A 25491-nucleotide genomic window follows, 5' to 3' on the forward strand; every position below is an offset into this window, starting at 1 on the left:
CTAAAAATAATTCCCTGTAATAATAGTTTGACCTCTAGCACAAACTATGATCATTTCATAAAAATTATCATTGAAAACTAATCGCTTACAAATTATTTGAGGAAATGCAAGGATTCTCTGAGAGTGGTGTTAAATTTCATGCCCCCTCATTCTGGGAATTGCACATACCAACAAGGGGCCAAATTTGAGGGCCTTTTGTTGTTCCCATACAAAAATAGTTTGTGTAATGTGTCTAGTCACAAATTATTCACAGTAATAATGTGAAGTTCCCAAAAACAATATACACTTTCTCTTTCTAATACTGTCCTCTTTTTTTTACTTATTTGAGCATTTTAGTCTAAATGCCCGGTGGCCTCATGCTGCCGCCTACAGGTCAGTGAAGGTGCTACAACAAACATCTGTCTTGGGGGAGGAGACTGCCAATTGCGTATCCCCTGCATTGTACTGTACATTATTTCTTAAATAACAAAGGTACACAAATTATGAGCATTGTCTCTACACAATGTACCAATGCCAGACCTCTAAATCTTTGTATGAGACTGGTTTGGGCAGTAGAATTACATGGATGTGTTTACAAACACTACCTGCTTTCTGAGGTAGTATCAGAGAGTTTAATGTTGTATAGTAATACACATCAGACACACATGTGCAGTCAATCATATGGTCTCCATGACAGCCGCCAGCTCCTTCATCTGCTTGTGAAAGTTCTGCGAAGAAACAAAAAGTTAACTCAAATTATCACAAGGATACTAAAGATGATGGTGCGTACTTGGAATTGCGGGACTGTCATCTCAAACGCCTTCTGGTTTATCTGGCCAGTTGGCTCAGCAATTTTCAGAAGAATGGTCACGAAGGGCGAGTTGAGAGAACGGCAGGTGTCAGAGCTCACTGCCATGCCCAGCTTCCATTGCATATCCACGAGCTAACACAACGACAATGTAAACATGCAACTTCATGAGTCGTACTTGGTAAAGTAAGCCAGGCTATCTTGTGTTGAAATTACCCGACCGGCGCTGAGCAAGTCCTGGGTGGCCTGCTGGACTTGTACTGATCCTCCATGTTCACTCCATAAATTGTGGAGGACCTGAAGTAAGAAACAAGAATTATGTAGCATTTGTAACTCAACACATCATGCATGCAATTGAGGCAAATTACTAAAATTGCTTTTAGTATATTAGCCAAATAGGACATTGAAAGACAATGAACCTGGAGCGACGCTTTGGACCATTTTTTGCTGCCTTCTTCTAGCCTTGACACAAAGTCGTCTGCAGACAGCTCGCTTTTCCCGGCAGACCTGCATAATTTAAAGTCATGTATTAATTGAATGCTCCTTTATGTATTTATACAACTGTGCCACTGCACTACACAATACCTGAATGATAACAAAAGGAATCTGACAATGCTCTGTAGAGATTCATGATCAAGTGTGACTCCGGCTCGCTGAAAAATCTGACATAGCACAATAATGTAGTACTGTAGGTCCCAAAAATAAGTTAAGCACAGATTCCATTGAGTGTTTTTGCTCACGTCACAAATTTCTGCAGAGTCAACTCCTTTAGTCTTTCCTTGCAGGTAACTCAGGATATGATGACACTGGAGATTATACAAAATGTGAAGTGCAAAAACAGATTTATTTAGCAATCTTTCTACTGTCATATTTACTCACGTGTTCTGCCAATATGTCTGGATTGAGTCTGCAGATGTTCTCCACAACAATGTCTGTCCCTTATAAGCAATGAAAAAGAAAGTTAATGACATTTCCTATGGACACTCAAAACTAAAAACAGTTGCAACATATGGCTAGTTAGCTAGATCAATTATGGTATTAAGCTAACTCTATGCAAGAAGCTGCCCCAATCGGTTGTATTTACAACAAACAATGTCATGTTTAGGTTAAAATAATAACTATGACTTCACCCACAGACAAAAGGACAAAAGAATATTTATTTGACACACCAAGAGAGTGCTCGGCCGATGGCATCTTCGGATTTCCGGTTTGCTCAGAAATGTTCTCAAAGTGTCGATGATGCGATTTAACAGAGTTTAAACTACTTCCGGGTTGCCACTAGATTCAGTTACTTCATTTCAAAATTCGTGGTAAAAATGAAAAATAGATATAAAAAAACGTATTTTAAGTAGCAGTGTGTGACTTAATGTTGATTACTCTATTGTGCGTGCAATAACGATGTCATTCTAAAGTGTAAACGACTCAAAAATCTAATGTTTTCGACAAATTTGATCTCATTTTATAGAACATTTCTGACAGACGTGAAGGCAAAGGAAAGCTCTATCTAAACCCCGCCCTCATTTTTGGAATGTTTCATTCGGGTGGGTGGTGGTGTTTTAAATGGTAAAAAAAAGCCGAATTATTTTAATGCTGTAGTCAATTATGTAATTATTAAATGTTTGAAATCAAAATAAAACTAAAGGAGGTTTTCAATATCACTAAATTTGTAAATATATTTGTAACTTTATATATAACAGAAGCTGACTCCCCTTTTGATATTTATAAATAGTGAGTGGGATTTACCGACACGGAAGTGGAACCCAGCTGTCAAAGTCACTTGGGAAGACCAATTTTGTTCTTTCATTCTTACAACTTACTGAATTTGTTGTCAAAATGAGCGTCCCCACCTGGTTGCCCCTGGAGGCGAATCCCGAAGTACGTATTAATGTTGATTTATTCTTTATATTGAGACACATTTGCCTGACAAGAAAACACAAAACATGTGCGGGCTGGCTATCTAGGGCTAGGAACCACGACACAAGCTAAGCGTTACAGTTTTGGTAATTGTATCTACGAATATTTAGCTAATATTTCTGTTTCTTCTCTGTCTTTTCAGGTCATGACAAAGGTGAGTGTGGCTTTATATGAATTAACTTGTTGAGAAACAATTTAAAAAACGACCCAAATGTGGAATAAGGCCCTAAACAACGATGTTGCCTAATGGTCGAAATTATTGATTGCCATTTTTGTGCCTAGTTTGTCAGCTCTTTGGGCATGAAGCCAAGCTGGCAGTTCGGAGACGTGTATGGATTGGATACAGAAATGCTAAGCATGGTGCCAAGACCTGTTTGTGCTGTGCTCCTCCTCTTCCCCATCACAGAGAAGGTACTTCACGTTTAAACATTGGGTGGCAAAATTATACCGGGGCAACTGAATTGGTCTAAATGTTGACTATTGTTCTGCCTTTTAACTAGTATGAAGCATTCAAACAAGAAGAAGAAGAGAGACTGAAGACTCAGCAACTGAATGTGCCCACCGATGTCTATTTCATGAGGCAAACAATTGGCAATGCCTGCGGCACGATAGGACTAATTCACGCGGTTGCCAATAACCTGAAACACCTGGAATTCGGTGAGTTGTCACTGCTCTAAGATGGCAACAATTCAACATGGAAAATTCCCCCAAAAAGTGGATTCCTAATTAAAGGCTCCTTTGATTTGGAATCCACTTTTGAAATTGACAATTTCTATCTGTGCTGCTTATAAAAAATAGTCCCAAGGTGGAAAGATGGGAAAATGTTCTCCTTACAGCTCCAGAAATTAAAAGCCTTCCACAGTTAATATGGCTTAAACTACAGGTACTGAATTGGCAGATCAATGAGCTAGCTTAGCTTCAAGTTTTTTGTAAAAGAAATTCTACACTGCAAAATCCTAACTATGAAATGACATTGCTCCACCATGCTGCCAACACTATATTTTTATTTTTTTAGAGTCGGACTCAGCTCTGAAGAAGTTTGTGGATCGCACCTGTAAAATGAGTCCGCAGCAAAGAGGTGTCTCTCTAGAGACGGATGAGGTACTCTTGATGGGAACACAATACCATGGAGTTTTAGTATTAGCATCAGCTAACAAGTCTCTCTTGTGTTTATCATCAGAGTATACGTGTCACACATGAATCCAGTGCACAAGAGGGTCAGACTGAGGTGTGTTATTGATTTTGAATTACTTGGATTTAATTGAAGGCGTGCTGTTCTTTGATTTATTTATTTTCTTTATTGCAGGCACCAAGCATAGACGAGAAAGTCAACCTTCACTTTATAGCTTTTGTGAACGTTGGAGGGCAATTGTATGAATTAGGTGAGCTAACTGCAGCGTCGATCACGCCTTAACGTATCCAAGATGGTTTTAACAGTTTCATACAAAATTAAACCTTTAACGTCATACAAAATTTCACCTCAGCGCATTGACCGCCCAAGTTTAACTTGTCATTGAAGTTATGGTGGTGTGTGTTAATGTGCGTGGGTTAGTGTGTGTGTGATTTAACTGGCTTACTTGTGTTTAACTTAATTTTGTGCACAAGTACGAATGTTAAAAGTTTTCAAAATAAAAAAAGCCTGGCACCTAACAAAGGATTTAAATGTGTGCTAATATATTTATGGTCTTTGTGTTATGAGAGTTTTGTTTTTTTTTCTTTTCAAAGTCTCATTTCAAGTTCAGCAATAACGATATTATTTCCCTTTTCTGTAATTTCCAATGGTAACAATTAACAAATTATATTGTTTTTGTATTTGTCACACTGCTGGTGTGAATTTTATTTATTAATTTATTTTAATTCACACCAGAAGTTTTTTTTTTCCTCCCCAGATGGTGGTAAACCCTTCCCAATTCTTCACGGTAAAACAAGTGAAGATACTCTCCTCGAGGTAAGATGGTGCCAAATAAAAAATGTTGATGTTGTAAAAAGGAGAACAGCCAATCCAAACTCTTGTTTGTTTCAGGACGCTGTGGAGGTTTGTAAGACCTTCATGGCCCGTGACCCACAGGAGGTCCGCTTCACCATTATCGCCCTCTCCAAAGATTCTTACTGAGGCGATCCAATGAGCGGAGGAAACATTTTTACTGCCAAAACATTCTCAAGTGCTGGCTTTATCCGCATTTTCAACATAGCTCAGCTACTGATTCACGGGAAGCTTTTTCAATTAAAAAAAAAATTCCATGAATTATTTTGACAGAGTTGGATGAGATTCTTCGGGAGATACTTCAAGTGCTAACTTGTTATTGCACTAAAATGTTTACAAAATTGAGCACAGTTTTCAGTGTTGGGGCGGTTTCGGCCGCCAAAGACGATATTATAAAGCACTTACTAATCGAGTATCACTTGAACGCCAGGCCAAGTCACCATGTCCTTGTGAATGAAGCTTACATTTTTTTGTAATCATATAAAATACTTCTCAATTAAACGCTAAAATTAATGTCTTTGCCTTATCTTTTTGCATTGATGAAATTTTGAGTCATTTCAACAAGCAAATAAAGTAATTCAAGGGAAACCATATTACTTTAAATCCTAATTTATTTTTTGTCGACAGATTACAACCCCAACATACTGGGTCAGCATTTCCAGTCTAATTTTTTTACAATATTTAAAAAATATATATTTTTAAAACTTTATTTTGTTTGTTTGTTACACTTAGGTAATGCTAATCTGTCCAAAAGTGCAGCTCTGCTTACCTTTCGGTTTAGTGAAGGAGTCTATTAATAAGCTCACCGTTATATAACAGTGGGGGGAGTGCAGCAGAGCTTGCTTGAAAACACTTCAAAACAAATTACAACATAACACTTGATTGTTTAATTTCACACTTGATGAGTTGGAAGACACTCCAGAGATCTATATTAATAGGTAAACAGTCAAAAGCCAATTTTCCACCCATGGGTTACACTTTGACACTCTTCAATACACAGCAGTTTCCACAGAGTGGCGCTGCTGTGATAACTTTTGTGCCTGTTGCTTTTAAAAGAAAAAAAAAGTATGATCTCTTCAAGGGAGAGAACTTTTTTTGAAACAATTTACCAAGACGTATTAGAGCTTCTTCAACTCAGTCTCTTACGCAGAATCCGTGGAATATGGTCCTCGCCTACTGTATAAAGTGACTTCTGCGTGGGGAGGACCATTAAAAGGTAAGGATCACTCTAGACAGGTGTGTCTTATGGAATTTAAGCGCAGTGATCATGTGATATGATGCAAAAGAATGCGTGAGTGTTCCACCTTGCGCACAAAAGAATGCATTTAACTGTTTCTTTTTTTGTTCGCAGTGAGATTAGTAAATAACACCTGGTTGGTCCACTTGTCGAGAAGAAGGGAGGACTGCACAACAATGTCTGTGAACGTGTAACTGCGAGTTCAACCGAGTGAGGTTCGGTTCCGTTTAAAGACTAACAAGATATTTCGGTGTGATGGAGTGGCGAGAACAATCCACGGTGAGCTGCCAGGACGCGTACGTGGAGGCGCAGAGGTGGATCGAAGTGAGTGCACGCGTTTTTATTTGGGCTTTCTGTCATTGGTGTCAGTGACATTTGGACAGAGATGATGTCTTTGTCAAGAAATGGACGATTCCACACTTGGCTGACAAGTTTTAAGCTAAAAGAAAAAAACTTCAGGACGAAATAAAACTAGAGCTGGTGTGTCACCAACGTGATGATGAGTCACTGAAATTCACATATTACTCATTTACTGTAATGCAGTTTCGGATTTAAGAGAGCCAACATTTTAGTTAAAAAAAATAATTATATTAACCTCGATAAGTCCAAATGAGCCAAGATTTATTTATTTATTTATTTATTTATTTATTTATTTATTTATTTATTTATTTGGCTTGGTCCCCTGTCAGGAGTGGATTGCAGGGGCAACAGAAATGTTCTATTCAATTTCCTTTTCTGCGAGGGTGACACCCTCTGTCTTCTCCCAATGGTACGCCAATTCATAATTACGTAAAAAATCGTTTGAGATTATGATCTTTTGGTGGCACTTCTTTTGAAACAGGTCGAAGACTTCTGCAATTTGGTCAATCTAATTGTCCTTCTATCTTCATTGAGGTCCTTGGACTTTACCCATTGTTCTGAGGATCGGTAGTGATTAAAAGTGCAAATTTAATTTGACATTCTTGTCCAAGACTGTATGTGTGATTTAAAGTGAGTAAATTATCATGATGTCATCGAGTTTTGGCTTCTCGAATAGGCTGCGAAAAATGGCTGAAAAGATGTTGCCTCGTCCCAGATACTCTCCTCTCCGCAGGATGGCTCGCTTGTTGTGCCCAGCTTGTAACTAAACAAATATTGTTCCAATTTCACGAGGTGGGGGGGGAATGTGAATACTTTCAGTGTGACATCAGTGTCATGCACACTGGCCCATTGTAGCTCGGGGGCAACAAGATTCCATAAGGAAGCCCACCAGCTCGTGCAGGTAGAAGGCAAAAAGCAATTGGACAAAGGTTGTGGTTTTAACGAGAGGAGACTGTGTTGTTGGATCCGTTTGCTGCTGAATGATTAACAAACCGCCAGGCTTCACACAACTTAAAACAGAGACTTGAGTGTTCTTAGAAATAATGGCGTCAATGTTAAAAAGTTATTCTCAGATGCTCTGCAGCTTGTCACATGGACACATTCCTGTTACAGGCCCCCTGTACTGTTACATAAAGAAAAGGAAAGGAATAGCAACAGTGCCAAGAATGTGTTGAAAGAGAGATTTGCACCACAATCTGCCCGCAAATGACATTTCTTTCTTAATATTTTGCATATGGAACATTGTCAAAACAATCTCCAAAGCTTCATGTTTGACCACAGAGATGACTCAAAGGATTTGAAGTGTTGTCTCTCTTAGCTGTGACTTTTCCCCACAATCTCACACCCTAGTTATTTTAGTTTCATTTTTCATCCACAGTCTTAGAAACAGAGAAACACATCCACAATTCTGCCGTTTCTTAGCACCGGAATGTTTCTGACATCTAACACACTTTCTGACATTCGAGACGTACACTTTTAATCTTCCTCGTGAATCATAAGAATCACATGACTCGTATAGCTGAGGCTATGTGGAAGACGTGAGTAGGTAAGGTACGGCCCGTGGGCTACATCTGGCCTGCCCACAATTTCTGACCGGCCCTGATTCCTTGTTTCCTTGTGATATTCTCATAGATAAAAAGAGAGCATCAAGAATAAATTAATTAATGTGGAGACCCGAGGAGTACAACACTGCCGTTTCCAAAGCTAAGACGCAGTTACTGGTTTTCTGTTGGACTTTGTTGCCTAGCAAATCCATATTTACAGCTCTGCATTTTTACCTCCTGTGTTTTGACAGTAAATTAATTGTGGCATCTTCAGTGACAGCCCCGATGAAGACCAGTAAGAAATCCTGCCAACTGTAACATGTAGTGGGCACAAGGGGGAAAATAGTCGTCACGGGACGCATTCAGCACATTCTTGAGGGGAGCACAGGCTTTGGAGCTTTTGCAGCAAGGATTTAAAAATCTCCGCTGCTTCTCTTAAATCTCCCCCGTTAAATAAGAGCAGTTGGGAGTTTTTATCTCACGCATCCGACAGCCAAGCGAGAGTGGATGTTTGATGTCTCTAATGATTACAATTAAGAGTGCACAAAAAGTTAAATGCTTGGGTGAGCCCTCTGCCCCTCCTGTTTAGCTCAGTTAACCCTTGATTAGTTTTCATTAGGTAACGCTACAATTGTTTGACAATCATCACAGTGTACTGAAATCGGATACTCATGTAATTTGCTTGTTCTCCAAACAAAAAAGACGGTAGATAGGGCGACCATTAAGGCTTTTGTGTTCCTTGAGAGGGAATGGGACACAAAAGCCGTAATAGGAGGAAACATCACAACCAACCCGCTCAACTTGTTTCGAGCGTGTCACCTGCAATACCTCCTTGCATTATGACAATAAATAGACTTTATGTTAACCACAATTAATAAATTGTCACTAATTTTATACCATATCAGACTGTGACTTCCTGTCACTCTAGAGTAAAATTAGAATGTCTTGAAAAAAATAAGCAGGCCTCCCACAGCAGGAAATCGTAGGATAAAAAAAGGAGTCGCCAAAATATGATGACAATGGCAACCGCACTGTCCTTCCGAAGCCAAGCAGAGTCAGTTTACAACCTGGTTGGCTTTGTTTTGACTGTCAAGAGTGACGCTGGAGGATCAAGTAAAACCCAGATGGAGATGAATATTGAGAAACTTGTTTCCATTTGAAGTTGTAAGTCGACACTCCTAAAACAGATGTGCATTTCAAAACATAAATAAATCAAGTAGTAACATTAGCAACATAAACATGTATTAGTACAAGTCTAATAGCGACTTATAGTCCGCTAAATACGGTATAAGGAACTGCAAGATTTCTGCGGATGATGTAATAAACTTGGCCGTGCCATCTTTGATCGTGCATCTTTGTGTGACAACCCCATTCCTCTCATACAATCACATACCTGTAAAGATAGCGGGAAATGCAATAAATAGTAACATTACAAAAATACGGCCTCATTCCAATACTCTGTTGCCAGTCGGTGATGGTTTGAGTGTGTTGCCGAAAGCCAATTATAGGATATAGGCTGCCTAAACAGGATAAACAGTATTCATGCAGCATTCCAGATGTTCCGTTCACATTGGGGTTTGGGAATCCGGACTGGGTTTAAGAAAGATTGAGAGCACCTTGAGGAACACCTGAAGCTGTTCCACTTTGCCCCAAAGACACCATGTGGGAACACTGGAGGAAATACCTCAAACTTCCGCTCCTACTGTTCTCCACATCCTACCTTTCTTCTCCACCCCACCACCCCCCTCGTGGTCACATACCAGCACCTCCTCTTCTTAGCCTGCACTTGGACACTCCTAACTTGTTTCTCTTCCCCTTTTTTTCCCAGGCAGTCACCAAGAAAACATTTAAGGGCAAAGACTTCCGCTCGGCTCTGGAGAGTGGAGTTCTGCTGTGCGAGTAAGTATCCTGCGTTTTCGGTTCTCCTCTCTTGGCTTTTTGGTGTGACTGATGTTTCCCAGCAACCAACCCTCGAACGCCCCCGAACGCTGACTCTCTTCTTGTTGCTGATCTTTTGTGTCATAAGTTTTGACAGCATACAACTGAATGGAGTCATCGGACATTTTTTTTTTGTTTTTATATTGAAACATCTAGGGGTGGTGTGTGTGTGTGTGTGTGTGTGTGTGTGTGGAAGGGGGGGGGGGGGGGGGGGTAATTGATTGGTCATTTCAATAGGTACACTTGCATAGTTAAACTGAAATTCAATACCAAAACTTTGATTACCTCTAAAAAGTGACAATCTCATCCCACTATGGGGGTGTTTTCCAAAAATTTAATATTTGGAGAGTAATGTAGGTTAGTTATCATTTAATATTTTGTGCAATTTGCTCATGGCTTCATGAAAACATGTAGACATATATGGGTGCTTAGCAGTTAGACAAATATGAAAGTGTTCTAATTTCTGGTTCCTGATTCAAATGAAATGTTTTTTGTATGTATTCTAGCTGTATTATTTTGTTCTTATTTAGCAACATTGATTGGACAAAAAAATCTGAAACAGTCGTTGGAATGATCACTGCCATCTCCAACTGAAATACAACAACATTCTGGTCGATGTTGCAGTTTTTAGACAATGTTAGTTCAAATAACAATCCATCAAAGACACCCATGCTGTGTATTGTCAGTTTGAGGAAAAGGGAAGATGAAGGTTAAATCACTTTCACACTCTCAAACACAACGTGACCCGTAGCTGCCATTGTGTGCTGCTGGTTATCGAAGGAAGACGGCTCGCGAACACGATTGTTTCCTCCACAGCTTCCAGTTTGTTATCTGATCCAATGGCAGCAACTTTCTATTGTGTGACTAACATTCCTTTTACATTCTTGAACGTGCATGATGTCGCCACATTCGACAACACAAAGTAAAAGAATGGCCAACTGGTGGGGCGCATACAGCCTGCAGTTGCCGCCGGTGGCCACAACCACACTATGAAACCACACCAAAAAAAAGAAAGAAAAATGTTTTAAATACATTTTTATATTACATCTATATTTATTTTGCGTTGGGGAGGCGTTTCCTTGTTCCTGTACCCTGCAAATAGCCGGTTTCCATTTTATAGTTTGAAGTTGTAACGTCACCATTCACTTGCAGTCATGGCTTAGTTACTTACTATAATGTGAGTAGGCTTTGGGTTTTTTTGCAGATTTGTAATGATTTGCAGGACAAATATAGTATCTCAATAATATCAACATCTTCAATGAGTTGATTTTTGTGAGAAAAAAAAATGGCATGATTTTCTGTTTAGTACAATTTAATTGTCAAGACTCATTTTACACATCATAAATGTCAATCAATCCATTCTCCACACCTCAATATGGTTATTAATGAATAATTCACAATAAATCAACCAACAAATTATGAATTATGTGAAATGAATCAATGAAAAATTAATCAATGAATAGTTGAATGAAATAAATACAGTAATAAACCAATTTTAGGAAAATAATTAATGCAGTTGACATCTCACACGACAGTAAAACTTAATAAACTATTCAGTGAGTCTTTATTTCACTTGTGTGGAAGGTCCAGCTTGTTTACATGGTGTGGCAGAACTGCCACTGACGAAACCATATCCAGGTGGCCGCCATTAAACACTGTCGTAAACACTGCAGGGCTTTGCAAAACTTTTTGTTCATTCCCCGTAACTTAGAGCAGACTAGCAAATGTCTTATGTGTTGCTCCTTCTCCTCCAGTGTGATCAACAAGATCAAGCCCGGCATCATCAAGCGGGTCAACAGACTGCCAACTCCAATCGCTGGTTTGGTAAGTCTTCTTTACTTAAAGGTCATGAATTTTTTTTGACTATCAAACCAAAAACTAAAAATAGTTTAAAATAGTGACAATAATTTACGTCCACCCAAAATGTCCCTAATTAGATGCCACAAGATATAGGGAAAGGACTTTTTCTATTAGACAAGGCTAAGCTTTGACTAAATGATGATCATCCCTTTACTTCAACACCAAAATCCCACAAGATGCCATCGAAGCAATATTTATATACTGAGCGTAAAACAGTAAATAGGTGAATGTTTCAACAAGAAATGAAGGATGGGTTCCCAAATAAGCCCAAAAATACCAAACCACAAATCACTGCATGTCCTCCTGAAGCTGTAAGGAGCTTTTATTGTGTTTTTTTTTTCATCATTTTGCTTCCAGCAAACCTTTCTCAGCCTGACAATGTATAGTAGATGTAAGATGATTTTCCAGAGTGGCTTAGCTAGTTTCGGGGAGTGTCTGCATCGAAGTTCAGGGAAATGGAAGCTTGAAAAGGTGCCTTAAACCCAGCCGTTACAAAGCTCTCTCTTGTGGGAGTAATTGAGTCCAGCTGCTTTGTGGAATCACAGAACGCCCCCACGCACACACACACACACACACACACACACACACACAGACACCGAGTCAATCAACATACTGGGCAGTGGAAGCAACACTGGATACAAAAAGTAAATAAGACCACAAGTCGTACAAAATAATGGGAGATTTCAGGAAATGATTTCATAAAACGATTTCAACTCAGCTGATAGTGCTTGTCTTTGTAGCTTGTTTTGTGACGCTACCACAAAAGGGTTTCAGTGAAGGTAAATAGTGATGATAACCATAGAAATGGATGTTCAGCACTTTATGGCAGCAAATCTCTTGGAACTTGAGGTCAGTGAGCATCTGAAGGATTATCTCCACGCTTTTTCATTCAATGATTGCTTGCATGTTTGTAAAGAGGGTTTTAGTCATATCAAAACAACTTTTAACTTCAAGTTTTACACATTAAACACAGTCTATTAACACATTGTCAACTTCAACTCATTTTTACACTTGTTATGACAGTTAGGAATGCTAAAGTGTGCCTGCGCCATCATGAATATTATGACATGATTCCCGCACCTTCCCCACACAGGCAACGCCAGCTAAAGCAAAGTATCCTGCTGGATCTGCTGCGGTATTTTCCGAGACTTGGACCGCAAACCTTTTGAAACCAACCCGGTCGTAAATTGTGCAGCGAATACACAGGAAAAGTCCCGCCTGGCCGGCAGCTATTGCGTACCGCGAACCGCACAGAGAAAAGACCAGGGTCCTTCCAAGCGAACATGGCTTACTCTCTCACACTCAACTGGGAGCAGAAGTGGAGATTTTTTTCTCCTCAATATTTTTGTAGCCACTCATAGTCCTTTTAAGGACTATTGATGCACCAATTGTGTGGTTTTTAAGCATATGAAGCCAAATAAGGTAAAAAAGTTGGAAAGGTAAACTCTCACAGGTTTGAAATCTGGTCAGTTTCTAATGACCAGCAGGGGGAGACTTGCAAAAAAATAGTGCCCCCAAATGTGAACATGAACACAGTGAAGCTTGAAAGTCAAGTCAACTTTATTTGTTACTTGTTTTTTATTTTTTCACTTCTTTTAAAAAATATAACTTGTTAATGTTGAAAAAGGAAGATGTCCATTCATCCACCCATTATCTGTACCGCTTGTCCCCACTAACAAAAACAAACAAAAGTCAAATTCAAACAATAATAATAAATAATTAAAATAGTACAAGTAAAAGTACACAATTTTCATTTCGGATTATATTATTGTTATGCAATCAACTTTGTGTTTTGTGAAAGTTGTAGTCATCCAGATCAAATTCAGGCTGCGGTGTTGGAAGAACAAAAACCTCCAGAAAGGAAAGAGTAAAAAAAAACTCTGCTTTTGCAGAAAATTTAGTAACATTGGCTGCAGAGAAGAATTCTTTTGGTTTTCTTTTGGGAAATTTTCCCAAGTCAGCGCAATGCTCTGCCTTGTGTTGCTGCAAGAAACAGCGAGCTGTGGTAACATGAAGCGAGCCCGTGTTTAGATTTGGCTTGATGAAGGGATGTACCAGCTCGGGCTGGATACGGCAGACTCCCGATTCCTGGTTTGATACCCAATTTCCTCTCCATCGCATCAAAGTATCCACCAGCAAGAAAACTAAACCCCCATTTGGTCCTGATGCTGCGTCATAACTGTGGAAATTAACTGTTTATTTTGCTTTGCTGCCATGGCAACAAGAAAATAGTATTTTTTACTGTTACTATTAATAAAGTGGAGCCTGTTCAATAGTCCATTTTATTAGCAATTTTTCCTCACTGGAAACGATGCAAACAAAAGCTGTTAATGGGTGTATGTGATTTCTGGATTCAGGCCTCCATGTCTAACAGACATTTAATCATTATCGAAGCCATTACTTGTGCCAATGACAGACAACTGCCAACAACTTGTTCCCTTCACACAGAGAATATTTTAAGGACCTGAACTATGCAGGCTGCTATTTTAATAGCATTGAAGGCTCAAGTTCACTTGAGACTAATTGCAGTGTTTGTCCGTTTTAGGCCCAAAACTGCTGCTGCAGAAAAGAGAAAGTCGACCACAATGTGACCAATGTATATGTAACGGACCCGACACAATCTGTCTGAAAAGTCTGCATGTCAATAAAAAAAAAAAAAAGATACTTTAAGTCTTCATGAAAAGGATTAGTGGGTGGACAAGGCATATTTAGCAAGATTAAAAGCGGCAGCGTGGCATTCCAAAGACATGGTTATCTCAAAACTGCCAGTGTGTCAGCAATGTGTAATTCAATTGTGTTCATAACAAAGTTACATCAACTTTAGTTTTAATAACTTTGAAGGCGATTACAATGTTTGTAAGAAAGGCTCGGTGGATTTTTTTTTTTTTTTCTAGCAGGACGAAAGCTTTGTTCCCCAACTTCCAACTCAAAGGATATCTTGAGTGGTCACATGTCAATCACAGTATTAAACTGAATGAACCAAATCAATGAAAATACCAAACAACGGCCATTTAGGGGACTACAGAAAAATTGACATGTCGTACAATGGCACTTTTACTTAAGAGTGACCCAAGTTACGAGTTCTTCAAGATACGAGCCAGAACTTTAATTTTTTTGGAGCACGCTAACGCGCCAGGTTTTGGCAGCGACTAATGTTAATGATCAATTTTCAATTCTCTCTTAACCTTGATGGCATAGCAGTTCAAATCCCAGTTCTGGCTGTCCACAGTTGAAGTGTCCTTGAGACTGAACCTTAAATTGTCTGGAAATGAGAATCGTCTGTAAACAAGAAATAAATAGATTTATTGGAGATTGTGGTCATTTTGTTACATTCTTGACCACAAGTTTTTGTTTTTCGTCTACATTCATAGAGGATCTTTTTTACACTCAAACAACCCAGAAATCAAACTTGCGACATACTTGTGCTCGGGCGCAGTTTGCGCTGTTTTGTCGGCTCATCAACATTCTGGAGATGAGCCGAAGAAGGCGAGGTGGATAAACACCTTAATTAGTTTGTGCATGTGAACTATGTTAGAGATGAAGAACAGGATGACAGCCTGTGTGGCCCGTGAGCCGCTCATAGGCCTACAATAATGTTTAATATCCCTGTGTAATTGTATCATCAAATAAAATGAGACTATAAATGTCAAAAATAAACACACTAACCCAGATGCTCAGCACAATGCATTCTTATACGCCGCAATTTGTTGCAGTGCTTCGTTTTCTGTCTGCCCGCAGTCTCCTCTTGGATAAAACGTGTCTACTTACAAAAAAGTAAACATATGTAGCAAACACCCGTTTCCTTTCATTGTTGTGTTTGTTAGAGCGTCTCTTGCCAACTGGTATACTCTACAGCATGACAAAAATAAACAGATGTGAACATTTGTTTACACTGTTGCTCTGAACTGTGCCTCAAAAGTTGAGAGGTCCTGGGTTCAAAAGTTGGCTCAGGCCTTCCTGTTTTAAGTTGGCATATTCTTCTCAGGCTTGTGTGGGTTTTCTTTGGGTAGTCCAGCTTCCTTGCATTTTCCAAAAACACACATGTTAAATTCCTGTGCAATGTGGCAATCCTGCAAGTGAAAGCTCAGAGTGAGATTTTAACCAATGTACATTCACACTGGGCAAGATGGCATCCGCCTGGAACACTCCAATTTGTCTATACATGTTGGAGTGTACTTAAGAAAATGAATGAATGAGAAATAAATCCCTATATTTTATGGCAAACTAATCCAAGCCCACAATATTTGTTTGGCACATCATAAATTTGGAGTGCCAAACTGAAATTATACTCCACCCCTCTTGCTCAAGTCAAATTCCAATGTAGGGGATCTGTGTTTTATTGGTTACCTTTAATTTTACATATTAATAATTGGATAGTGCAATTATTACAAAGACAGCATGGTTGGGTAATTGGTCTGTGGGCAGCTACAGTGGCTTATGGAGCCAGCATGTTTTTGCCTATTTAAAGATAGAATCTACCCAGCAATTACACCAGACCATGATGATGTCATTCCACGTCCTCACTTGGAACTCACTTTAGCTCTGTGGGAATTGTATAATGTTGTATATTTACATGTAAAATGATTACCAAGTCTCCCTTCATGCAAATATTTTATGAGTGTCTCTCCCCTTGCATGTTGTGGTAACCATCTCCAAAATAAGTCGCCACAACAGATTCCACAGGTTGTGTATTTATTCTCCCATATAACTAAACTCTAACTTAAAGAAATCTATTATTATTATTATAAATAATACTATTATTAAAAATATAATGCAAAATTATGATTATATACATGAATAAACCAGCAATTCAAAATCAATCAATGATAGGTTAGATTTTTATCTATTTATTTTATTATATTTTGGGTCGAATCAGAGTAGTCAGGGAAAAATGAGGGACACTTCTCCACTAAATATAATTTAAAAAAATGACGATCACAACACACACGCACACACATACACACGTGGTAAATTTTACATTTTTTCTTAATGTTATTGGTCAGTCCACATATGTTTATACTTTTTTTATACATTTAGTCATGATAGAGTTTTAACATCTATATTTTTATTAATAATTTCAATCCTTTATATATACACAACTGATGCAATTAATTCTCCCTAAAGTCGATGGAAGAAGTTTTTTCTTTCACCGCAACGTTTCGTAGCAACCGTCTCCCAAATAGGCCGCTGCACCTCAGATTCCACAGAAAGGGTGTGAGAAGGAGCGCAACCATAAAGCCTCGTGACGTCACACTTCCTCATTTTAGCCACACCCTTGCCCTGCCTACAGGTGGCGTTGCTGCTGTCAGTCAGCTCCTGTCACATGGTGCCACTCCTCCACAACTGCGCTCAACTGCGTGTTTGTTATGCACACATGCTCCTCCCTGCCTTCCTGCTTTCGCGATATGAACTTTGGAAGCAATGAGTAGTCACCAGTGCAGCCAGAAAATTCTTGAGTGATTCCTTTTTTTTGTGTGTGTGTGTGTGCGTTGGTGGTGGACAGCCCTCATCTGTGCTCTCTTGTTCTCATCCATCCAGGACAACATAAACGTCTTCCTCAAAGCCTGCCTCAAGCTCGGACTCAAAGAGGCTCAACTCTTTCACCCCGGGGACCTGCAGGACTTGTCGTCAAGAGTGACAGTCAAGTAAGTGGCTAACTTTTTGCATTCTTTTTTGTGTGTGTGTGTGTTTGTGGTATTGTGTATGAATGAGACTTTGAATGTGGTTCCGCACTGTTGCACGCTCGCACAACATGTGAATTCATTAGAATTGGCGTCATTGCCCTTTGGCAGTTGACAGAATAGCCTTAAAACTACCTTGCCAATTTTGAAGAAATCTTATTACAGATAGAACCCGTTGAATTCAGATCCAGAAATATTTTTTTACTATTGTTAAAATGTAGTTTTTTGGATCTTTAATTATTTACAGCACAATTCAAGTAAAAAAAAAAAAAAAAAGTCATGTTGCAGGACATTATGCTGGAATATTATTAAGGGATGGGACATGGACTTAGGAAGAGATAGTAATATGGTTTTGGTCCAGAACTAAAATCTATCTACATATCTATCTATAAATATATATAGAGATTATTTTATTATCTTTTTCACATTGCTGGCAGCAGCATTACATAAAAATGTCTAACCCTGGAAGACCACGTGAATATTTGATATGGCAGTGCCATGATTCATTTATCACCTTTGTTGAGATTTTTGGTGGACATTTACATTCATTCCAAAAAAGAAATGGTTTGACCTTGAACAGTACTGCACTGTGTATCATTGATTGTGTGCCCCCAGGAAAAACCCAATCAAATATTTTATATGCCTACATGTTCACTGCAAAACAATTATCTATATTAATTTTTGATTGAAAAGTGCATGAATTTTAATGAGGAAAGCAGGTGTTTACTTCAGGTGTGTATGAATGTGCACAATATGGTCCAAATTGAGGTTGTTTGGCTTTGGTGGGGTGCAGTTCGAGCTTGACATGTATTTTCATGTTGGAACTATGTGTAATGGATGAAATATGATTTGTTGATGCACTCGCCGGTGTGCTTTAATCTTGTTACTCCCTTTGGTTTGTAGGTTCATATAGTGCCCTCCAAAAGAATTGGAACAGCAAGGTCGGAGGCAGTAAAAGTATTTCAAATAACATCTGTAACAGTCTGGTGAAGTCAATGGGTCGCAGTTATTGCAAGTGAGGTTTTATGCCACCATATTAAAAGAATTGAGCATGCCGTTCCAATACTTTTGGAGGGAGCTGTAAGTCAGTTGAGAGGAATGAAAGTAAGTGCAGCAATACAGTACAGTCAGGTCAATGACATTTCGACAATGTTGTAGTTTTGGGAGTGTGGCCGGCCCGCAGAGTGGCATGTCGAACAACCTGTTCGCTTTTTGCATTCAGGTGAGTGTGCAGGAGGAAGCTCGACTCGATGAGGCACCCTTTCGAGGGGATTTCGGATTTTCATGTTAGGCCTTGGGCTTTTTTTTTACCTGTTCTACACAATTGCTTGTCTCATTATTATATTATATTTTGAGGCGTTTTTTTTTCCCCCTTTCTCTCCAGTTCTACTGTTGTAGGCGGATTTTTTATTTTTATTTTTTTACTTAAAGATACTTATGACCTCTGCAATCCGCTTTTTTTCCCCCCATCATCCACTGAATTAGCCAAGTTTCGTTGATGCCAAAGGTGATGTCAAAAGCACATAAGACACAGGGTATAATATGTACACTAAACAAACAAATCTGTCAGGTTATCGTGGCACACCTTCCAAGCTAACAATGATGCCCTATGCTACAACATGATATCAGTGCGTCAAACACTTTCTTTATGGAGCTTTGGAATGACTCATATTCCTGTCGCTTATCTTTTTTACCACTACCGCCATTGCTGTTTAGTTTCATGTCTTCTTTATCGTCATTGGATATACATATGTTGATGATGGTGTGCCTACAAAGATGGCACAAAATTCCTTTTCAGCCACAAAAAAATGAAGTATTGGACTGAGAGTAGTGCTCAGCTTTATTTTTTTGAGACAATAAAAGTCTAGTCTATTCTCGAGGCTCCATATTGTTGAAAGAGTTACTACCTTAGTGTTTACTCAAATAGTGTCCTCCCCTATGACACATTGGTTGTGTGCGGGTACATATATATATATATATATATATATATATATATATATATATATAAAGTATTATTTAATTTGGCACTTTTCCCCGCTGCAGCATCTCCACCAGCCCCTTTATGAGTGGAAACAAAAGGTGCACTGCATTTCTCCCAATGGAGTTTTTGTAATTTACAAGTGCACTTTGCTTTTGCACTTGTTTTGCGGTTCTCTTTGCCACCGTGTGATAAAAAGGGAGATGAAGCGGACCCCCTGTCCTATTATTAGGCTATCCGGAGGGTCGCTTTGACAAGCAAGATTGTCAAGATTGATCGGAATGGTATCGTAACTCTGTAGAGGAGCTTTAAATAGCGTGTGACACCCCCCCCCCCCCCCCCCCCCACTGCATTCTGCAATGCATGTGAGGTTAAATTTGTATCTGTGTGTGTTTTGAGAGTGTTTTGTTCAGAAAAGAAGTGTGTTTTTGACTTTTTGGGGGAAAGAACACATATATGTGTGTATAGAATTGTGTTGCCCCTGACAGGAATTTATGAGCCGAGATAATGTAACTAATAAAACAACAGGTGGGGAAACTAGGAGAATATAATGTCAAGCGTCTTCATTTATCTTGATCAGAGCGCGGCAAGAGAAAGTAGTCTTCAAACAACTGTCCTTGCTCTGTGTCCAAAAGCTTTCACCCCCCGTGAAGCCATTGTACCCTGCGCTATTTTCAATCTGAATTTCCCTTTTACACTGTGAATAAATAAATACAAGAACGATTATTGAGAATATGACAGCGACCATGCTGAAGGTCTGCTACTAATTCGTACGGCAACCCCAGGTCAATGTGAAGCTCTTTGCGGTGATTGAAGGTTTCCAACTGCTGCAAGTGTGTGTTTGTGAGCGTGCGCATGTGTGTGGGTTTTTAAACAAACCATGGCTTTGGCTTGTGTGTAGAATGGTAACTTCCAGGTCAATTTTACGTTTCAATCTGAAATGCTTTGCGCATTGCTGGTGGAAGTTAAGTTTGCATTAGCGTTCAAGCTAATTATAGTTTGTAGCTACTAAGGAGTTGCCTGATCCATAGTAGGTACTAGTTATGAGTTGCTAGGTGGGAGTTGTTAGTAGGTTGTGTTGGCTTTACTATCCTATAGTCTATTGCTTGTAGCTTGCAGTAGTGATTTGCATGCTAACTAGCAAGGCATAGCTTCAAGAGAGAGTTCAGTCTTTCTTGGTTTTGCTTCCTAATGCTTTGTATTCTGTTGTATAACTTTCCATTTCTCCTTGTCACATTTAATAGTATTCCTGTAATGGTATTTCATATTATTCCAAAAATTGTGTTGATTTGCTCTTAATAGATAACTCTTCTTCATTTGACACCACTGCAAGCCCAGGAACAAATGGACTTCTGCAAAACATACCAAAGCCACGTAGGAAGTTAAAAACAAGAATACTTTGAACCCTCATCCAAAATATTTCGAGAATTTCAATGTTGCTCGACCGGTTTGCCATCGAAACGGGATGTGTTGCAACCGTATGTCAAACAATAATCTTTGCAATGCTTGATATGGTCTAGTTTGAAATATTACAAGACTTCAGGCCAGGGTAACGATTGTAACAATCGTTCTGGTGAACTTGACCCTTGCTGTGGCAACCATAAAAGTATTATTGGATGTTTGTATGCTGACCTTTGAGCTTTGCAGTGATTCTATTGCCTCATGCTGGGGAACGCTACCCTCTGATGGAAGAGCTGTTATCAGTTACGTAAAGCAGAGACAATATCAAAAGTGTCATATACAATAGCTAGTGTTGCGGCAGGGATGATAAGAGCGTTTCATTCTGCACTTTAAAAGATGACTTTTGACCAGGCCTGCTTCATCACACTGGAGGTTGTGATTCACCACTGTGTTAACACCGAATCTTTCCCTTTCTTTTTCGGCTGACAGGAAAATTAAAGTCTTCCAGATGAATCATGGAAACTATTTCCCTTCACCGCGGGACTACAGCCTGCAGAGCAGCCTTCAGGACAGTGTAGCTTCGACTACCTTGTAGCTTGTGCTGCTACATTGTAGCGTACAAGCTAGTGTCGAGTAGTTTTTTGCTCTAGTAGTTTATACCACCGTTTAACTTGTGCTATTAGCTTTTAGGTTACTAGCTTGTTACTCGGGTAGTCAGTAGCAACTAGCTTGTGTTAACATAATACTACCTTGTAGTTGCTGACTTGTTTTGTATGAATCGTGATTCTTCCAGTAGTTTGTAATTAGGTGCTTGCACTAAACCACAGCTCCTATCTAGTAGCTTGTACTCGATTTTAGCTTATCCTATTGCTATCGAAAAAAAGATTTAGGGACAGTAAAGCCATCTTTGATTAAAATTTCCCATTGATTAGTGTAATTTATTTGAATGGAAGTACATTACCGCCCCTTGAGGGGTCCACCGATTGAAGGAGACAATGATTGTCAAGACGACCTCACGCTTTCCTCTGAAGGTTACAAATGAGCAGGTGCAGTAGATTTTGTTGTTTTTAAAATTATTATAGGCGGATCAAACTAGTAATATTCCGGAAGAAATGGTTTATCATCCCAAGCAGTACAGAACACCCAATAGTGCTCCTATGTGAATATGCAAATTGTATGGACAAGAGTGACCTGCGAGTGTGTGCGTGGTGTGTTGGGTGTGGCTGCTTCATGTTTTCCTACATGGCGTCACTTGGAAGGCGGCAGTGGTTTTGGCGATGGCGAACACACCATAAACATAAATGAGAGTGGTATTCGTGGTTAAACACCAAACCTCATTCGCTCCCTGTTTTTACACTTGATGACACAATACGATGCCTGGCACCAGTGCCTCTTCCGTTCAAGTGTTGCATTGTGTGTACGTGTTTGAGAGTGTGTCTGTGCGACTGCAGCTGCGGCAAACCTAATGATGAGGCGTTGAATGCGCCCAGTACAATCGGAAACCGTGCCGTTTTTGCATGATCAACTTTAAGAGTAGTTTGAAGCGTGTGAACGCATTTAGCTTACTAGCTAACTAACCAACATTTAAATTCAAGGACTTAGGCAGTATCGAACACCTCTATCATTAACCTCTTAAACTCGTACAGTTGAGCCCATATTTATTGCCACGAATGTGTGCAACACAAAAAAGGCAGTCTAGTATTTATTATATTTTCATTCATGTAATTATCGTCTAATCAACCGACTGGCCTTGCTTTACGCACCACCCACACCTTAGCAGGTTTATCAGTCAGGCTGCATGCAAGGAAGGCGTGAAAGCGAAGAGGGCATGTGTGTCTATTGCGTTCGTGCGTGACAGCACAAATGCATGGGCGTACATGTACGACCTCGCCACTGTTGTACTGTGCGGGGGCCATTATCGCTGTTTATGGGCTTCTTTGAATCGAGACAACACACAAGCGGTTGCAACTGTACCTACACAATCAATGTGCGAACAGAAAGTACTTGTTTTCATTCCTCAGATTGACACTGTCAGCTTTGTTAGGTGATGCGGATGATACTCAGCCTTGTTTTTATTTGCACAGAAAAGCCTTGTGTGCTCAAGTTAGCTCAAAGCTACATCTTTACTAAGTGCTACTTGGTTTCACCGAGTCCTTAAGCCAATGGGTGAGAGTAGAAACCTGCTACACAAGTGACAAACACGTCATCAAACTGTTTTGTATAGCGAGAAGGTAAATGATCAGTCGGCATCTTCTCATTGAGTGCCTTTCTTACAAACGATACAACGAAAGGAGATGGGAAACTGTCTCGTCAGTAACGAGCACATGTCAGATAGCCATTTGGTGGCTAATATGGGAGGCTAGCCTAAAAGTCTACATCTTCACTGTGTTCTTTTGACAAACACTAGTACAAGGCAGTTTCACAAGTAACAAACATCTTGAAGCTAACCCATCACAGCTAGTTAGTTAGCTAGTTTCCAACACGAGACGCTAACGGGGCAGGCCACATCTTGATCAATGCTGCCGATTGTCAGCACACACAGATAGACTCAAATGCATCACACTGATAACAGATGATGACTTCAAAGTCCTTTGTTCACTCAAAAAATGGTTAGCCTTTTTGGTAGCACGGGAAGCTGACGTACTGTAGCTTAGTTGGAGCTTAAATTTATATTGGTTTCATCCCAATGATTTGATTAATATTGTAGGTCCTTTGGGAAAAAAACAGGGCCCAACAAATTCCCAATGAAACCCAACGTGATAGTGTTTTCAGAAGTGTGCATGTGCGTGCGTTATGTTTTCTCAGCCTTTTGTGTTGGCGTGTGAAGGGCGGGCACTGTAGTCTGGCCTGTGCTCTCACTTTCTAGCTCTTTCAATGCCACTCTTCTATTGTCCACTCACACACAGTCACACAACCATGCACACACATATACGTGTCTACATCCACACACAGTGACCTCTTTTTTTAAATTTTCACTCCCACAGTGATGAAGAAACTGACCGAAGACTCAGGAATGTGAGTTCTGATTTGTTTTGTTACAAATTCTCACCTTGATCGTCATTTAAAATGCATTCCCGTTTGTTATCACAGAGGTTTGTCGTTCAATCACGCTAAGAAACAATATGCTTGGTAGCCTACATACGTAGAAAACTTGTTTTTAAAAAGCTATTAGTACTTATATGATCTTTTCAAACATGCAAATGGACCCTGTTATGTAGATTTAGTATATTCACTTTTGTGATTGGATTTGGAATTGTTTCTTGCAAAAATCAACAACAAAGTCAACCAGCGAATTGTTCACTTTTTGTGTGTGAACACACAACAAAACCTCAGCTATTTCTTGTATGTTTTTATGCTACAGGTATTGATCACACTTTACTGGCTTGGCAGAAGAGCTCAGGACGAGCGTTCCTATGATGGACCTTATCTAAATTTCAAGGCATTTGAGGGATTACTTGGCACAGCACTTCATAAGGTAACGCCACATGAGGAGATTCAAACAAGCACTCAATACTGTTTGAATATTATTGCAATGCCTTTTCTGCACATTGCATTCCTGTAGGGCTCCCTAGGTATGTGCAGGATAACATAGATAACACGCTAAAGTCATATATGATCCCATGGCTTCACAAGGTTATTTAAGTCTTGTTTTACCACCTTGCTCACTCTCATCAACATGTGACTGAACTGGTTTGAGCACATTTTGTGCATGCATCGGTAATACTGTAATTCTCCTCAAACAGGGATTGGCAGCATTGCAGTTGTGCAATGCCTGTTTGATTATAAATTGACTTCTTAGGGTTTGACAGTGTCATCCAGTTTAGATTATTTTTTGTTTAGTTCAGCTGTCACCAACCTTATTGAAACTGAGGGCTACTTTTTTTTTTTTCGTGATAAATGCATATTTTCAGATGATCATTTCTATATCATTCCCCCCTAAAAAAATTAATTGTCCCATCACTGGTGAGCTATTTTTAGAACAGGGACAGGCTACCCATGTCTTCTTTGGGGGATATCTGGTGCCTACGCGTACCACCTTGATGATCCCTGCTTGAGTTATTGGTTAACTTGTGTTAGTTATCCAGCTGAGCAAGCTAGCTTGTCAATTAATTTCGCGATTTTACGAGTAAGATTCAGCGTTTGTTAGATGGTGAGCTAGACAATTACACTTTTTTTTTTTATACCAGATAATGGTGCACATTGAGGAGTCTTTTTTTTCACAGATAGCAGCGCGCCTGCATTTGAGTAAAGTGAGGTTGTGACCTGGGTATCATACCACTGAAGACAGTGGAGTAACAAAAAGTTATACAGATATAGTTATTTTTGCCTTCCATAAAAACTACTACACTGAACTGAACTGTTATTGTTGGACACTGAGGTTTTGTGTAAATGCAAAAGCGAGAGGCCCATGGCCAAGAAAGGCCGTTCTCCATTTGGGAGTGCTCTCATACACACCCACACATTCTGGAAAGAAATATTATAACTGCTTGTAATAATGTTTTTTTTTTGTGTGTGTGTATCCGTGTTGAAAGGCTCTACACGAACTGTCTGGTCAGACAGGCAGCAGCACCCAAGACAGTGGTTTGGGTGACAGCTGGTCTTCGGAACAAGAGGAGCGTCATCAGTTAAAAGGAAGAGGAGGTGGACACAGGAGAGACGACTCCTTCGACAGTTTGGACTCTCTGGGCTCCCAGACGCTTAGCATCTCATCGGACGCCACACTCAAAGGCAGCAGTGAGGGTAGGGCATCCTGCTGACAGTTACTCTCTTTTTTTCACAAGTCTACCATAAATATTTAATCTCATCT

General features: G+C 39.6%; 3 protein-coding genes across 7 annotated transcripts in view; 2 read left to right on the forward strand and 1 right to left on the reverse strand.

Annotated features, from left to right (window-relative positions):
- Positions 1–570: 570 nt before the first annotated feature.
- On the reverse strand, positions 571–2108 carry commd6 (COMM domain containing 6). The gene is made up of 8 exons (XM_049728397.2): positions 1957–2108; positions 1667–1725; positions 1528–1593; positions 1373–1449; positions 1207–1294; positions 1004–1084; positions 770–922; positions 571–707 (listed from the first exon to the last, which is right to left on the reverse strand). The coding sequence occupies exons 1-8, from the start codon at positions 1979–1981 to the stop codon at positions 657–659; spliced, it is 600 nt and encodes a 199-aa protein (XP_049584354.1). The 5' UTR covers positions 1982–2108; the 3' UTR covers positions 571–656.
- A 408-nt stretch (positions 2109–2516) lies between these two features.
- uchl3 (ubiquitin carboxyl-terminal esterase L3 (ubiquitin thiolesterase)) lies at positions 2517–5198 on the forward strand. The gene is made up of 9 exons (XM_049728396.2): positions 2517–2662; positions 2844–2855; positions 2984–3112; positions 3202–3358; positions 3717–3802; positions 3882–3929; positions 4008–4083; positions 4591–4649; positions 4725–5198. Exons 1-9 carry the CDS (start codon positions 2621–2623, stop codon positions 4812–4814), a joined length of 699 nt encoding a protein of 232 aa, XP_049584353.1. The 5' UTR covers positions 2517–2620; the 3' UTR covers positions 4815–5198.
- Positions 5199–5743: 545 nt separating this feature from the next.
- Positions 5744–25491, forward strand: part of lmo7a (LIM domain 7a) — a 37785-nt gene continuing 18037 nt past the window's right edge. For 3 of the 5 annotated variants that reach the window (XM_049728373.1, XM_049728376.1, XM_049728375.2), the window contains exons 1-8: positions 5744–5901; positions 6037–6246; positions 9655–9725; positions 11519–11588; positions 17163–17269; positions 23669–23699; positions 24046–24159; positions 25217–25424. In XM_049728373.1, coding sequence (XP_049584330.1) covers positions 6178–6246; positions 9655–9725; positions 11519–11588; positions 17163–17269; positions 23669–23699; positions 24046–24159; positions 25217–25424 — 670 coding nt within the window. In that variant the 5' untranslated portion in view covers positions 5744–5901; positions 6037–6177. The remainder of the gene's footprint in view (positions 5902–6036; positions 6247–9654; positions 9726–11518; positions 11589–17162; positions 17270–23668; positions 23700–24045; positions 24160–25216; positions 25425–25491) is intronic. The other 2 variants (XM_049728379.2, XM_049728378.2) reach the window with 1 other exon arrangement.

The sequence above is a fragment of the Syngnathus scovelli genome, chromosome 8 (assembly GCF_024217435.2).
Source record: "Syngnathus scovelli strain Florida chromosome 8, RoL_Ssco_1.2, whole genome shotgun sequence".
NCBI classification, from domain to species: Eukaryota; Metazoa; Chordata; class Actinopteri; order Syngnathiformes; family Syngnathidae; genus Syngnathus; species Syngnathus scovelli.